The sequence below is a fragment of the Aquarana catesbeiana genome, linkage group LG04, assembly GCF_042186555.1.
Source record: "Aquarana catesbeiana isolate 2022-GZ linkage group LG04, ASM4218655v1, whole genome shotgun sequence".
NCBI lineage: Eukaryota > Metazoa > Chordata > Amphibia > Anura > Ranidae > Aquarana > Aquarana catesbeiana.
Window position 1 is genome coordinate 669,645,169 of NC_133327.1, and position 16,753 is coordinate 669,661,921.

At 43.9% G+C, this 16,753-nt stretch overlaps 1 protein-coding gene across 8 annotated transcripts in view; it reads right to left on the reverse strand.

Annotated features, from left to right (window-relative positions):
* Window positions 1–16,753, reverse strand: part of CCDC88A (coiled-coil domain containing 88A) — a 265,646-nt gene that overhangs the window by 160,365 nt on the left and 88,528 nt on the right. For all 8 annotated transcript variants that reach the window (XM_073628603.1, XM_073628602.1, XM_073628598.1 and 5 more), the window contains exons 4-5: window positions 11,793–11,862; window positions 3,957–4,015 (exon numbers count right to left, since the gene is read on the reverse strand). In XM_073628603.1, coding sequence (XP_073484704.1) covers window positions 3,957–4,015; window positions 11,793–11,862 — 129 coding nt within the window. The remainder of the gene's footprint in view (window positions 1–3,956; window positions 4,016–11,792; window positions 11,863–16,753) is intronic.

The following is a 16,753-nucleotide window of genomic DNA, read 5'->3' on the forward strand; positions in this document are numbered from 1 at the left end:
TGCTGCCACCACCATGCTTCACTGTAGGGATGGTATTGACCAGGTGGTGAGCGCTGCCTGGTTTCCTCCAGACATGACGATTGCCATTCAGGCCAAAGAGTTCAATCTTTGTTTCATCAGACCAGAGAATTTTGTTTCTCATGGTCTGAGTCTTTCAGGTGCCTTTTGGCGAACTCCAGGCGGGCTGTCGTGCGCTTTTTACTGAAGAGTGACTTCCATCTGGCCACTCTACCATTCAGGCCTGATTGGTGGAGTGCTGCAAAGATGGTTGTTCTTCTGGAAGGTTCTCCTCTCTCCACAGATAAATGCTGGAGCTCTGTCAGAGTGACCATTGTGTTCTTGGTCACCTCCCTGACTAAGGCTCTTCTCCCCCGATCGCTCAGTTTGGCCTGGCGACCCGCTTAAGGAAGAGTCCTGGTGTTTTCAAACTTCTTCCATTTACAGATGATGGAGGCCACTGTGCTCATTGGGACCTTCAATGCTGCAGAAATGTTTCTGTACCCTCCCCCAGATCTGTGCCTCCATGCAATCCTGTCTTCGAGGTCTACAGACAAATCCTTGGACTTCATGGCTTGGTTTATACTCTGACTTGCACTGCTAACTGTGGGATCTTATATAGACAGGTGTGTGCCTTTCCAAATCATGTCCAATCAACTGAATTTACCACAGGTGGACTCCAATCAAGTTGTAGAAACATCTCAAGGATGATCAGTGGAAACAGGATGCACCTGAGCTCAATTTTGACTGTCATGGCAAAGGCTGTGAATACTTATATACATGGGATTTTTTTCATTTTTTTATTTTAATAAATTTGCAAAGATTTCAAACTTCTTTTACATTGTCATTATGGTGTATTGTTGGTAGAATGCTTGTGTAGATTCCACCAATCCTTCCACCTATGCTAAAGGAATCCTCACTGCTGATTACTGTCAAAATAAGGGTTCACACACAGCTCAATTTTTTCCCCATAGCAGGAATCGTCCTAAAATTCAAATAGTGTATGGCTACCTAAATCAAATTAATCGAAGTGACCTATCACCACATCTACAGAACCGAAACAGGTACAGATCTGTTATTAAAGTATATCTAATACCAACACGTTAAAAAAAAAAAATTGGATGAAAATAGAAATGGGCAATTTTCCCCATTGACTCTCACTTTCTGTCTTATCTCCAGGACAGGGAGTGAGCACCAATCTCTTAGAGAAAACCTTTCTTAAGCCGGCCATAGACAGATCGAAATTTGTCCGGCTGAGCAGGAACCGGCCAAATTTCGATCCATCTATGGGCAGGCTGGTTGTACTGAAGTTAATCTATCGATCTACTTCTGTACAACCATCCTGTCGAGTTGTCCCCAGCAGTGATCATTGTATCCTGATGGATGGTAAACCTCCTGCTGTTAGAATACAATAACGCAGCAGAAGGGATTCTGCATCTAGCAATTTTCTTTCCTTCAACCAAACTGCATAGCATAACGTATGGCCAGTAGTGCCAGTGTCCTATCGTATTTTGTCCCCCATCGGATACTGTCCACTCTCTACTGCGCAAACGCAGCTGGACACTCCGAAAATATCCGAAAATCAACAGCTGAGCTGGGCGCATGCGCACTTGATACCATTTAATGTCACATGCCCCCGCACGCTCCCGAGGCTCGTACAACTTTCTAAGGGGCGGTGTGTGGGGCAGTGATAAGGGCGGATACTTTTCGTACAACTTTGTAAGGGATACTGTGCCTAATTGTTTGTGTTAGGTGCTTAAATATGTACAGCAAACACGCCCATAACCATTGCTAAACCCACCCTTCACTTCACTAAACAAGCCTCGCAAACATACGCCCATTTTATAAATCCGCCCCCTCGAGCATCGGGAGCCTGTGACAGAATATTACATGAATTGCGCAGGCTCCCTTTATACTTCTTCGTCAGCTGTTCTTCTTCTGAGACTTTCGGCGTCTCCTTTGTCCTCCTTACTGCGCAAGTGCGGCGCCTACGCAGTACGGAGCGGACACTATCCGATGGGGGGGCACTTTTCGTCAGAACACCGGGACAAGGTCATCCAGCGCCCAGGGCAAAGATGTCAAACTGCACCTCATTCATGATGTGCAAGCTTGGGGGAATCCTACACCCAGCAGTCACTCACTTGTTAAGATCACTGCTGCTATCACTACTCCTGTCAGCCTTGCAAAAGAAGGAAATGCCCCATCCCTACAGTAAACCATTGTGCCCAGGGCAACCGTCCCTCCTGCCCACCCCTTGTCCCAGCCCTGATGGCCAGCCTTAGACAGCTGTCACCAGAATAGGTTCAATGGATTCACCCTTTCCTCCAATTCTGGTGACAGACATAACATTTTGGATTTTCTTTCCTGGTGTTAACAGTGATCAAAGAATACAGAGGGATAATCTCCCTATCTGGGACACTAATAGCCATAAAAACTAATAGTGGTTCTAAGACCCCTTTCACACTATTAATAGCGCCTGCAAACCAACCTGAAACAGCCGCTGCTGTGTCTCCAGTGTGAAAGCCCCGAGGGCTTTCACACTGGAGCGGTGCGCTGGCAGGACGGTAAAAAAAGTCCTGTAGCAGCATCTTTGGAGCGGTGAAGGAGCGGTATACACACCACTCCTTCACCGCTCCAAAGATCTTCTACAGGACTTTTTACCATCCTGCCACACTGGAGACACAGCAGCGGCTGTTTCAGGTCGGTTTGCAGGTTTGAAATCAATGGGGCACCGCAGCTATACCGCTGGCAAAGCGCCTCTGCAGTGGTGCTTTGCGGTGGTTTTTAACCCTTTCTCGGGCCGCTAGCGGGGGTAGAACCGCCCCGCTAGCGGCCGAATACCGCCGCTAAATCGACGGTACAGCGCCGCTAAAAATAGCGGCACTTTACCGCCGACGCACCTCCCGCCCCAGTGTGAAAGGGGCCTTACTCTTCCCTTGTCCATTCAACACTACAAAAAGAGGCAGCATGGTCTAGTGGGGAAGCAGTGCAGGACAAAGGCATCTGAAGCTTGGAATCCTCATTGGGGATGATATATTGCCGGGTAGACATGTGCAATTTGTTTAGTTCCGAATTAATTTTTTTAACAAATTTTGATAAATTCATTAATTCCGAAATTTCCAAAATTTCAAATTTCCAAAATTTGAAAATTGGAAATTTCGGAAATTGGAAATTTCGGAAATTCTAAAATTAGAAAATTCTAAATTTCATAAAATTTGAAAATTTAAAAATCCAAAAATGAGAATGAAAATCTAAAAATTCAAAAGAATGAAGATCTGAAAATTCGAAAACCCGAAAATCTGAAATAACTAATAATAAATGTTAAATTGTAGGTATTGGAATTTCCTTTCAGATTTAGCTGTTAGTAAACGTAAGGAGTACGAATTTATCCGAAGTTACGAATTATCTGAATGAAAGAAGGCCGTATCTAAACGAATGGAACGTAATGATCCAATAATAATAAATAACAATAATAATAATAAAACCTTTTTATTATTATTATTTATTATTCATTTGTTCCATTCCATTTGTATATATGCGACATTCGTTATTTCGGATAATTCGTAACTTCAGATAAATTTGTATTCGTTACATTCACAAACAGCCAAATTTGAAAGGAAATTCCAATACCTATAATTTAGTTATTATTAGTTAGTTATTATTTCAAATTTTACAGATTTTCTTTCTTTTTTTCAGATTTTTGAATTTCTGAAAAAAGCAAACAAATAAATGAAACGAAAACTAACACATTTTTTGTCAGTGCACATGTCTACTGCCAGGAGCTTCTGGTAGGGTGCTATACAGGTCCAGGGCAGTGGACCCCAGCCAGGGGATCGAGTACCTATAGGCCACCTAGGCACAGTCCACCGGGATGGGTGGTAGGGACACTGGCACTGGCGGTAGGGGCACTTCCCTACTCCATCCAAAACTACAAAAAAGAATCTAGAACTGTGGTTTACCTGAACTGCACAGCCCAGCATAAGCAGCAACATCTTCTTCATCTCTTCTGTACCTTGCTCTGGTAGAAAACAAAAACAAAAAAAAAGTAAAATGAAAACGATATCTGCTTGGTAGAAATCCAAACCATTATTATATCATCACAATTGTATTTTAGCTGTGCTCTGCACTTTACTTAACTTTCCTCACTTACTAAAAACTGCAAGGATAAGCACAGGGGAGATCGGCTGCCGGATGTTTAATCACCTTCATAATGCTGGATTATGTTAAATAATTTCGCCTGAAACTGTGTCATCTGCTTTCATAATCAGAACCCCAGTCTGGCCGGTAATGGTATCCTCTATCATGTCAGAGGGTTAACCAGTAAATAGGAACGGGAAGTGGAATCAAGGCTACCAAACAACAGCCTCCTCAAAACTACCATTCCAAAATTGGATCCAATAAACTATAGCAGAAAAGAAGAGGGGACTTTACATGTAGCGATGAGGAAACACTCAACAAGTATTTCTATATTAAAAAGTATCAATATTGTATTGAAGTGGGAGTAAATTCTCATGCATGATTTTAACCTATAGGTAAGCCTTAATATAGGCGTACCTATAGGCTCAAATATGGGATGGAGGCCAATTACTTTTGGTGCCTTGGACCACATCATTCTCTCTCACCCTACCAACAAAGTGCCATATAGTCAAAGCTATGGTATTCCCAGTAGTAACCTATGGCTGTGAAAGTTGGACCAGAAGGAAGGCTGAACGCCGAAGAATTAATGCTTTTGAACTATGGTGTTGGAGAAGGCTCTTGAAAGTCCCTTGGAGAGCAAGAAGATCAAACCAGTCAATCCTGAAAATTCACTGGAAGGACAGATCCTGAAGCTGAAACTTGAATACTTTGGCCACCTAATGCGAAGAGAGGACTCATTGGAAAAGACTCTGATGCTGGGAAAGGTGGAATGAAAAAAGGAGAAGAGGACGACAGAAAACAAAATGGATAGATATGATACGTGTGTATATCCACTATATAAAAAAAGTAAAGTGTCAACACAATGATATGTGAAAACATACACATGTGCAAACAAATATCTTAAACGTGAATCTCGTGCTCACATCCAAAAAATCTTATATGTTGAAAAAATTAAAAAAAAAAAATAATATAAGAATATATATATAATTTATGTGTTTCTCAATCTCAAATGAATATAGTTCATAAAGTGCAACAAATAAAGTTCATATTCTCAATTTCAGCCAAAAGTATAATCCAAAAATGCATCTATTCAAAGAATCAAAGTCCGTGTTTCCAAATCCCACAAAGCATTAAAGGCAAAACCGTAGGCTACCGCTCCGTGAGGACATTGAATAATGAAACTAGTAGGGCGGAGCTAGGACGATGACAACATCGGGTGTTTCTGTGATCGCGCTTGCGGCTTTTGAGACTGCAGCCGGAGCCGATAACTATATACAATCATCATGCTTTTGTTCCCTAATGTCGGGCAGACACTTGTGAAATGTGATTGCTTTTAAAAAAAAGTTTTAAATAAACAAGCATTATTTTTAAGGGTATTGCGGTATGGGGATCTTTTTTCCTTCGTCTAAAAATCCTTCCATTCATTCGGGAGAGAAACTGACAAGAGGATACGGCAGAGACAACACGGTGGAGAGGGGATTGGCCTGATATAAAACACAAAAAGTGCTTTTGCTGGTTTATAATCTGACCAGCTACAATTTCTGGTGAGTTACTTTAGGATTTATGGTGAAGGAGCACATTGGGTGTACAATTATGTGAAGTGTTGGATTACGGTTTTGCCTTCAATTCCTTGTGGGATTGGAAACATGGACTTTGATTCTTTGAATAGATGCACTTTTGGATTATACATTTGGCTGAAATTGAGAATATAAACTATAAATATATATATATATATATATATATATATATATATATATATATATATATATATATATATATATATATACATACATACATACATACATACATACACACATTTTTTCAACGTATAAGATTTTTTGGATGTGAGCACAAGATTCACGTTTAAGATATTTGTTTGCACAAGTGTATGTTATCACATATAATTGTGTTGACACTTTACTTTTGACCTCATGATTCTCATTTGCTCTGACATGCACTGTGAGCTGTAAGGTCTTATATAGACAGGTGTGCGGCTTTCCTAATCAAGTCCAATCAGTATAATCAAACACAGCTGGACTCAAATGAAGGTGTAGAACCATCTCAAGGATGATCAGAAGAAATGGACAGCACCTGAGTTAAATATATGAGTGTCACAGCAAAGGGTCTGAATACTTAGGAGTCGGACCATGTGATATTTCAGTTTTTCTTTTTTAATAAATCTGCAAAAATGTCAACAATTCTGTGTTTTTCTGTCAATATGGGGTGCTGTGTGTACATTAATGAGGAAAAAAAATGAACTTAAATGATTTTAGCAAATTGCTGCAATATAACAAAGAGTGAAATATCTAAGGGGGTCTGAATACTTTCTGTCCCCACTGCCCACTGTGTGTGTGTGTATGTATATATATATATATATATATATATATATATATATATATATATATACATATATACATATATACATATATACACACATACACATACACACACACACACATATACACTTTAATTTATCTATATGTGTGTGTTTTTTTTTTTTTTTTTTTTTTTTTTATATAATTTACATTTTTTAAACATATTTTTCAACATATAAGATTTTTTGGATGTGAGCACGAGATTCACGTTTAAGTTATTTGTTTGCACAAGTGTATGTTTTCACATATCATTGTGTTGACACTTTACATTTTTGTAAATATTTTATTATATCTTTTTTTTTTCTTTTTTTTTGTTTCACAAAGTTTTGTATATACAATGTAAAGTAGTGAGTGTACAGCTTGTATAACAGTGTAAATTTGCTGTCCCCTCAAAATAACTCAACACACAGCCAATAATGGCTAAACCACTGGCAACAAAAGTGAGTACACCACTAAGTGAAAATGTTCAGATTGGGCCCAATTAGCCCCCCCCCCCCACACACACATACACTGTCATGTGTTACAAGGTCTCAGGTGTGAATGGGGAGCAGGTGTGTTCAATTTGGTGTTATCGCTCTCACTCTCTCATACTGGTCACTGGAAATTCAACATGGCACCTCATGGCAAAGAACTCTCTGAGGATCTGATAAAAAGAATTGTTGCTCTTCATAAAGATGGCCTAGGCTATAAGACGATTGCTAAGACCCTGAAACTGAGCTATAGAATGGTGGCCAAGACCATACAGCAGTTTAACAGGACAGGTTCCACTCAGAACAGGCCTCACTATGATTGGCCAGAGAAGTTGAGTGCACTTGCTCCAGAGGTTGTCTTTGGGAAATGAACGTATGAGTTCTGCCAGCATTGCTGTAGAAGTTGAAGGGGTGGGGGGGTCATCTTGTCAGTGCTCAGACCATACGCTGCACACTGCATCAAATTGCTCCCAGAAGGAAGCCTCTTCTAAAGATGATGCACAAGAAAGCCTGCAAACAGTTTGCTGAAGACAAGCAGACTAAGGACATGGATTACTGGAACCATGTCCTGTGGTCTGATGAGACCAAGAGGAACCTTTTTTGGTTCAGATGGTGTCAAGTGTGTGTGGCGGCAACCAGGTGAGGAGTACAGTCAAGCATGGTGGTGGGAGTGTCATGGTCTGGGGCTGCATGAGTGCTGCCAGCACTGGGGAGCTACAGTTCATTGAGGGAACCATGAATGGGAATCATTTTTTCAGATCCTCAGAGAGTTCACATGACACCGGGGAGGGAAAATGGCTAACTGGGTCCAATTTGGACATTTTCACTTAGGGGTGTACTCACCTTTGTTGCCAGTGGTTTAGACATTAATGGCTGTGTGTTGAGTTATTTTGAGGGAACATCAAATTTACACTGTTATACAAGCTGTACACTCACTACATTACATTGGAGCAAAGTGTCATTTCTTCAGTGTTGTCATGAAAAGATGTAATAAAATATTTACAAAAATGTGAGGGGTGTACTCACTTTTGTGAGAGATACTGTATATGAATTGGATTTTTTTCAGCAGTAAATGGGATTGTCTAAAGGCCTACCCAACAACCAGTGCAAGTGTAAGGCTATACATAGCAGGCTGGATGAAGGAATAAAACAGATTCCTCCATCTACACAAATGAGGTTGATGGAAGAATCCCTCCCACTGGGCAATGTATACTGACAGCGGCACCTGCAGAAAACACACTGATCATTAGCTGCAACTGCTGATCACCAGAAAATGAATATATGAACAGACAATCAGTCTCTTCTCCCCTCAGAGAACACGAAACTGTGTGTTTACACACACAGATCCCGGTTCTCGGTGTGACACCAGTGATCGTGACCGCCGGGCACTCGCATAGGCTCCAGGGGCGAGCAGCGGGCGCCCCTAGTCGCCACAGGGCGAAGCGACGTAACATAACATCATTTCGCCCAGCCATGCCATTCTGCCGCAGTAAAACTGCGGCGGCTGGTCGGCAAGTGGTATTCCAGTCAAAACCCTAACTAAGCCTAGATCTACTCCCACCCCAATTCTAAAACTATTCTAACTACCCTGCAAAAGAAAAGATGCCTCTATACTTAACCATCCTGAAACTGCTCCGGTCATATGACCGGCTTCCAGCACCAGCTTCAATGTAGCAGAGAGACAGCCAACAATGGATGCACCATAGTAAGCCTAAGGGTGATGCCACTGTCCAGGCTCTGTAGCCATTGCTGCTGTCATTTCTCTACAATGAAGCCGGACCGGAGCAGTTTCAGAATAGGTAAGTATGAGCATCTTTTCTTTTACAGGGTAGTTAGAATAGTCTTAGAATTGGGGTGGGAGTAGATTTAGGCTTAGTTAGGGTTTGACTGGAATACCACTTTAAAGGAGATTTAGGTCTCATGCACAAGGCCATCTAGAGGCTGCAACGTTCTCTTCACATAAAAACCCTGCCACCTTCAGAATAGTTAAGTATAAGCATCTTTCCTTTTGCAGGGTTGATTGAATAGTCTTAGAATAGGGTTGGAAGTAGATTTAGGCTTATTTAGGGTATGACGGAAATGACACTTTGCCACTTGTTTCAATCACATTTGAACATTTTTTTTTTTTTAAATAATGATCATATCTGACAGACACTTACTGGACAGTGGCACGTATATGTCCTGTGGAAAAGTGTTTCTCAACTCCAGTCCTCAAGGCGCTCCAACAGGTCATGTTTTCAGACCTTCCATTATTTTGCACAGGTGATTTGATCAGTTTCACTGCCTTAGCAATTACCACAGCTGCTTCATCTGAGGGAAATCCTGAAACCATGACCTGTTGGGGCGCCTTGAGGACTGGAGTTGAGAAACACTGCTGTGGACTATAACTAGGCCCAAACAGGCAGACATTTCACCATGAATGATAGGCGATTTCAATATTGGCAAGAACAAACCAGCACATGTATAATCATTCCATTGTATAAAATGGAATAATTAGGGCTTGTTTGTGCAGAAAAACTATTTTTGAGAGGTCCCGACACGTACAGGCTCTCATTGCCTCCTAGGAACCCCTTACATCACATGTGCCAAAAACACAAGGCCCACGGGCCGAACTTGGCCTGCCAGACCATTTCATGTGGCCCTTGCACCTCTCCTGCAGCTGCGGCACCCCCCTTATCTCCGACTACACCTTGTCTCAGCAGTCGGCACCAGAGAGGAGGACAGAACTTCTCTACCAGATCTGACAGCTGACTCCAGCCCTCCACCAGATCAGACAGCCGACTCCAGCCCTCCTCCAGACCCTGCCCTTTCTGCTTCCCATCTCTGCCCCGTCTTCTTCCCGGCAGCAGCACAAGGTAAGGGGGTGCACTGTGAAGTAAGGGAGGGTGGAGGAGTTCTTGACATCTGATGTAAAGGGGGGCGGGTGCTCTGGAAATCTGGTCTTACAGTTACAATCAGTCCCTTGAGGGAAACCATAATGCTGATGCGGCCCGCAATAAAATCAAGTTTGACACAACTGCCCTACATGGTCCAACCAGTGCACCTGGCACTTGAATTAGTGGTGTTCAGCGGTGGCTCGTCCATTAGGGCGCCAGAGCGCCGTCCCCTCTATCCACAGCCACCACCCCCATTCTCTATTCATGGCTGCTATTTTGAAGGACACCGCCACCACCTTTATATGCATCCGGCCCCTTTCAGGACGACAGGCGCGTGAATTACAGCGGCGGAGGGTGTGTTTTTTAAGCACCTGATTAGAGCCAGAGGCTCTAATAGGCTTCAAAATAGGGTGGGCTTGTGGTGAAGAGCATTGCACCAGGAGCCCACCCAGGTGACTGATCCTCAATCTGGCCAAACTGTTTGCCGCCCGCCCCCCCAAAAAATGACCACTGACCGCCACTGTTGGTGTTGCTGTAATAACTGGACAATGTACAGGCTCTCTGATAAAGTGGATAGACCCTTGAAGACAGAGCTGGATAAACAATATGTAGCAAGGTCCCAAACCTCCTTTGGTCTAATGAGGACCTCCAGGGCCAGGGATAGCGGACATACTTCTGTAGATGGTGGGTTGTGAGGCATAGTGGGTGCAAGATGGATAATGTCATTGGGTGCCAGACACGTCTTGAATGCAAAAGAGATTTTTATTTCTCTTAAACTTTTTTGGGGAAAGAGGGTTAGGGCCAGGACACCCTTGAGTAGTTGCAAGTTCAATTGACAGACTCAGACTTCAATGGGAGGACAGCCATGCAGGGAAAGGCATCCAGCAAGACACCACATCTGCACGTGTAGGAATGCTGTCTCCTATGGCAACAGTCTTTAACAGTTCCTAACACAAACGTAACAGTTCCTTTCTACTACAGTCTCTCCTTGCAGTTCTTCAGTTCACTGAAATCCCGGTCTCTCACTAGACTAGATGATTCACTGCCACTAAATCCCTTGAGCTCCTCTAATCTTCGCGGTGGTATCTTCCTCAAGCGTCACCCCCGCTTCTCTGCTGGGTCCCTAGCTTGGCGCTCAAGATACTTCCCAAGCTTCGACCCCACTGGCCTGATCGGTCCCTGGCTTGACACACAAAGCTGCTCTGCAACGTCACCTCCGCTGGCTGGGTCCCTGGCTTAATACCCACTGAAGTTTCCCGATTCTTCACCGTACCGGTTGGTGAGAATACCACTCCGGTACTTGATTCAGCTACTCACTGTGGTCCCTGGTAATAAAGGTGGTTGGTACCTTAGTGGAGACAGCTTCCCCTCTACCTCCGACCACGACAGGTTCTCCGGCCGGCAGAACCGTCACTTTTGGTTGGACTGCAAGCCGCAATCCCAACCCTGTGCTGCTTCTCTTTTGCTTCTGGATAGGCCCTCAAGACAGCCTAGCAGCCAGATGTGCTCGGGATAGGCCAAATCTCCGGCCTAGCAGCGCGGGGCAGTACAACATGCATCCACCCAGACAGCCGTCCAGGTGGCACCGAACACAGATCACCTGACCTCACCACAATATATAGGCTCTCCCAGCAGGCCAAGAAATGCAAGAAAACCCTTGCCCATTGGCTGGGATACCCCATATACCCATAGCCTGACCTTGCGATGCCCTTCTCATACCACCAAGTACCTGGCCACCTAGTGGTAGAAGAGAAAAGTGCAACAAGGCCAAACTTAGGGAGAAATCAATAGATCTCCATCAACCAGGATAAGTATTCCTAACAGAAAAATTGTGAGGAGCAATCCTGCCTCAACTCCAGGGTGCTACAAATATATATCTTCATGCAAACACCTACTATGGCTGTGTACGTTTAATAGAAATATTCATCATTACTCACCAGAAAAGGGATTTTTTCCAATCGTTAAAACATTCGGTAAAGACATCATAACCAACTGCTGTAAAGATTCCTGAAAAGAAAGAAAAGGAGATATCACTGACAATGCTTAGCAAATACGATAATTATTATTATTATTTATATAGCGCCAACAGTTTACACAGCGCTTTACAGAACGAGGGCAGACAGTACAATTACAATACAATACAATACAAGAGGGCCCTGCTTAGAAGAGCTGATAATGCTTAGAAAATATCTCACAATGTAATACAAAACAACCCAATAAAGTATATACGTCATACAGCAAAATAACCGAAATACTTAATGTCCTTATGGCAGAGCCGCATTTAGAAACTCTCCGCTGAGAAATAATGAGCTTCCAGCCTTGGCATGCCTTTAAGGCCCATTTCCATTGTTCGGGATTTGCCAATGTTTGGAAACAAACCAAACCGTACAGAAAGAGCAAGAGGAAATCTGTGCCATTGTAATCAACGGACAGCTTCCATCTGTGCTTTAGTAAAATGCCGCCTGCTGCTTTTTCCATCCATTTTTCAGAATACATACATGGTTTTCAATGGCCCAGAATGAAAAATGCCAGAATACAATGAGGTTGGTTTACTAAAGGCAAATAGATTGTGCACTTCGCAAGTGCAATTGAGTTCTGCAAGGGAATTTGCTCCAGAGCTTAGTAAATAAAAGGAAAACTCTGCTGACTTCCATCATCCAATCATGTGTAAGCAAAAATGCATTTTTTTTATTTTCCTTGCATGTGATTGGGTATTCTTTGCAAAGTGAAGCTTTACCTCATTTACTAATGCAGCAAACTCCCTTGCAGAGCACAACTGCACTTATACAAGTGCACAATACATCTGCCTTTAGTAAATCAACCCCATTGCATTCTGACATCGGCACCTGCCTCGGTCAGAATACACTGATCAGCGGCTGTAGCGGATTAGCTGCAGTCTCCGATTGAGAAAACAATTTCCAGCATGGCCCTTTGACAGAAGTCAATCAAACGATCAACTTCTGTCAAGTGGGGACGGCCACACTCTGACCAAAATGGTACCATTAATTTAAAAGACTCCATTGTCTTATACACAACAGCAAGTTATGACTCATTTACTTTTGCAGTTAGGCGGAAGGTAAAAACAGGCAGTTGAGTTGTATTTTTACCACCCCCTTAGCCACTTGCCTATTACCCCCTTCCTGCTCAGGCCAATTTTCAGCCTTCACTGTTGCACTTTGAATGACAAATGCGTGGTCATGCAACACTCATGACAAATACAAATATAGCTTTCTTTTGGTGGTATTTAAAGCATAACAGTTTTTTTATTTTTTTTTTGCCAAAAAAAAAAAAAAAAACGAAGACCGAAAATTTTGAAAAAACAAAAACAAAAAACCTTTTTATTGTTTGTTATAAAATGTTGCCAACAAGTACGTTTTCTCCTTCACTGATGTGTGCTGATAAGGCGGCACTGATGGGCACTGATGAGGCAGCACTGGTGGGCACTGATGAGGCGGAACTGGTGGGCACTGATGAGGAGGCAATGGCGGGCACTAAAGAGGGGGCAATGGCGGGCACTGAAGAGGAGGCACTGATGAGGAGGCACTGGCAGGCACTGGTGGGCACTGATGAGGCGGCACTGGTGGGCACTGAGGAGGCAATGGCGGGCACTGATGAGGAGGCACTGGTGGGCACTGAGGCACTGGCGGGCACCGATGAGGAGGCACTGGCGGGCACTGATGAGGAGGCACTGGCGGGCACTGATGAGGAGGCACTGATGAGGCGGCACTGGCGGGCACGGATGAGGCGGCACTGGCGGGCACGGATGAGGCGGCACTGGCGGGCACTGATGAGGAGGCACTGGAGGCACTGATGAGGAGGCACTGGCAGGCAATGATGAGGAGGCACTGGCAGGCAATGATGAGGAGGCACTGGCAGGCAATGATGAGGAGGCACTGGCAGGCAATGATGAGGAGGCACTGGCAGGCAATGATGAGGAGGCACTGGCGGGCAATGATGAGGAGGCACTGGCGGGCACTGATGAGGAGGCACTGGCGGGCACTGATGAGGAGGCACTGGCGGGCACTGATGAAGAGGCACTGGCGGGCACTGATGAAGAGGCACTGGCGGGCACTGATGAAGAGGCACTGGCGGGCACTGATGAAGAGGCACTGGCGGGCACTGATGAAGAGGCACTGGCGGGCACTGATGAAGAGGCACTGGTGGGCACTGATGAAGAGGCACTGGCGGGCACTGATGAGGAGGCACTGGTGGGCACGGATGAGGCGGCACTGGCAGGCACGGATGAGGCGGCACTGGCGGGCACGGATGAGGAGGCACTGGCGGGCACGGATGAGGAGGCACTGGCAGGCACGGATGAGGAGGCACTGGCGGGCACGGATGAGGAGGCACTGGTGAGACTGCACTGATAATGCGGCACTGTTGGGACTGCACTGATAATCAGAACACTGATAATCAATGCCCCAATTATCAGTGTGCATGTCCCTTTTAGAGAAGCCAGTTACCGGCTCTCTGCTCCTCATACTGTCAGCATGAGGAAAGGAATGCCAATAACCAACTTCTATTTACATCCGTGATCAGCTGTGATTGGACACAGCTGATCACGTGGTAAAGGGCCGCTGATTGGCTCTGTAGCTCAATCTTGTGATCAGCAGTGTCCTCGGGACACCGATCACAGAGCGTGCCGCCTGCGCCCCGCAGCGAGCGTAATCACGGGAGGCCGTCTTATGATTAATTCGGCTATAGCGCGGTCGGCAGGTGGTTAAGCTGCAAAGGCAGCTGGATGGGGTTGCACACATGCTGCGGCAAGCATATAGAACAAACAGAAAAACAATAGAACAAGGATGTAAAATATTGCAGCTTACAAGTCCTTATATGTGGTGGCCGAATTTGTTTTTCTTTTTTCAGGCTAAGAATATTCTCTGAAAATACAGAAAAAACGCCTATTGATAGAGATAGAAATCCTTTGTAAGTTCCTTCTTCTCTGAATTATAGAATGCCACTTCTCTAGGTTATGGAAAAGAGGTGAAGGAGGAATCCTGTAGTCCTTGCCTAGGGCGACAATGGTGAGTATAGGGGATGCCCTAGGACAGGAAGAGTATTACTGCCCCGGATCACCAGGTGAAAAAAAAAAAAAAAAAAGCCTAAAAAGAAAGGAAATCATGCAGTCACCACATTTGGTTACTTAAATTATTTGTATGTATCTTGCCTTTCTATTACATTTTTATTTTGGGGTTTATATGCTCTTTAAAATTTACCACCACAAAAAGAACAACATCCAAGAAAATGTTTAAAATGACAAAACAAGAGCAGTTAAATAAATTTTCCTAAAATGGCTTATAAAATATATCTTTTACCCAGCCCATAGACCTACCCGCCGCATATTTCTGGCTTTAAGCAGTGTGCGTATTTTACGTGGACTTTCAAGGAATGTCAGATTTCAATTGTGTAGCGGAATTAATGGCGCACCACAAAAAAAAGCCCATATCTTAGCAAAGCAGATGTCTCCAGAACACATATGGATTTATTCAAGTTCAGGGAACAATAGTCGTATTCTGTGCATCCAGGGTGGAAGGACAGGTTTGGGGGTTTGTACCATTAATAGCCCCCTCCATGTTCACTTAGGAAGAAGCAGATGACAGTGTGTTGTGATTGATGTTGCCGGCTGAGCCTCCTCTTCCTCTTTAGAATCATACGATATCGCACACTTGGCTTTTGGGATAAGTGGAGCATGAGACATATAATTGGCAGAAGAATAGTAATACTAGCCTTTAACCGAAGGACAGCGGCCTGCTCATAGCTTATGGGAGAGTGAGCTGACTAATGCACAAAAATGACTCTACCGGGGAGTGTGCAAAAACAGAATTTCTCAACTTCCACCCTTAAGCACCCCAACAGTTGTTGCGGTGACACAGACTAAGCGCCTGACAAAGGCTACCCCTCCTATATTGCACAGAACTTGTATGTGGCACATGATTCATGGAATAGCTGCTTCCATCATGGCCCTTTCACACTTGTATTTTCTTCCTAGGAGGTATAGATCTACACCTTAATTTGTGGTGCATTCCCAAATCAGGGCCAAAAGCCTGTTCAAGCATTTGGTTTGTTCCCCTCTTTTTGCCTCTTGTTTGTTAGTTAGCCGAGTCCCTATTTCCACTCTCAGCTTTACCAGGTCTCTAAATCAGTAGAGTTCCATCCCATTCAGAGTCAGAAAGCTTTGGGGAGATAAAAGATTTGTCGCACAAAATATGTCAGAAAACATTGCCTAACGTGCCAGGTTGGCACACAATTACATTGGTTTCCTCTAGGGATGCACCAATACCATTTTTTTTTACGAGTACCCATACTTTTTTTAGTACTCGCTGATGCCAGTTACCGATACTTACCGCAACGGTTTTGTTTTCACTTCAGCTGTCAGCAATGGTACAAATCATTGAAAAGTTATTTACAAATGAAATGCAGGAAGTCCCCGAGTTACGAACACAATAAGGACTGTAGGTTTGTTTGTAAGTCGAAGTTGTTCGTAAGTTGCAACACTGCATTCGTAAGTGTAACTTCTGGTCGGAACTCTGCATTCGTAAGTGTAACGTCCGCCTGTGCATGGATGTGGGATGTTCCGGGCACTTGTTATGTTATCTGGGGCTCTTCTGGCCATGCAGTACATGTAGTACTGCAGTATGTGATGTGTCCAGAGGTATCCAGAAACAGCGCGGAGCACAAGTGGCCGGCATTTGAGGCCGTTCGTAACTCGGGTGTTCGTAACTCGGGGACTGCCTGTAAATACATTTTTTTTTTTTTAATTTTGCGCTTTTTCAATGTGAAATGTGTAAATATACGTTAAAGTGGTTGTAAATGCTTTTTGTCGACTTTTACCAATAGGTAAGCCTAGAATAAGGCTTACCTACAGGCAGAGGAAATATCTCCTAAACGTGCGCCGTTT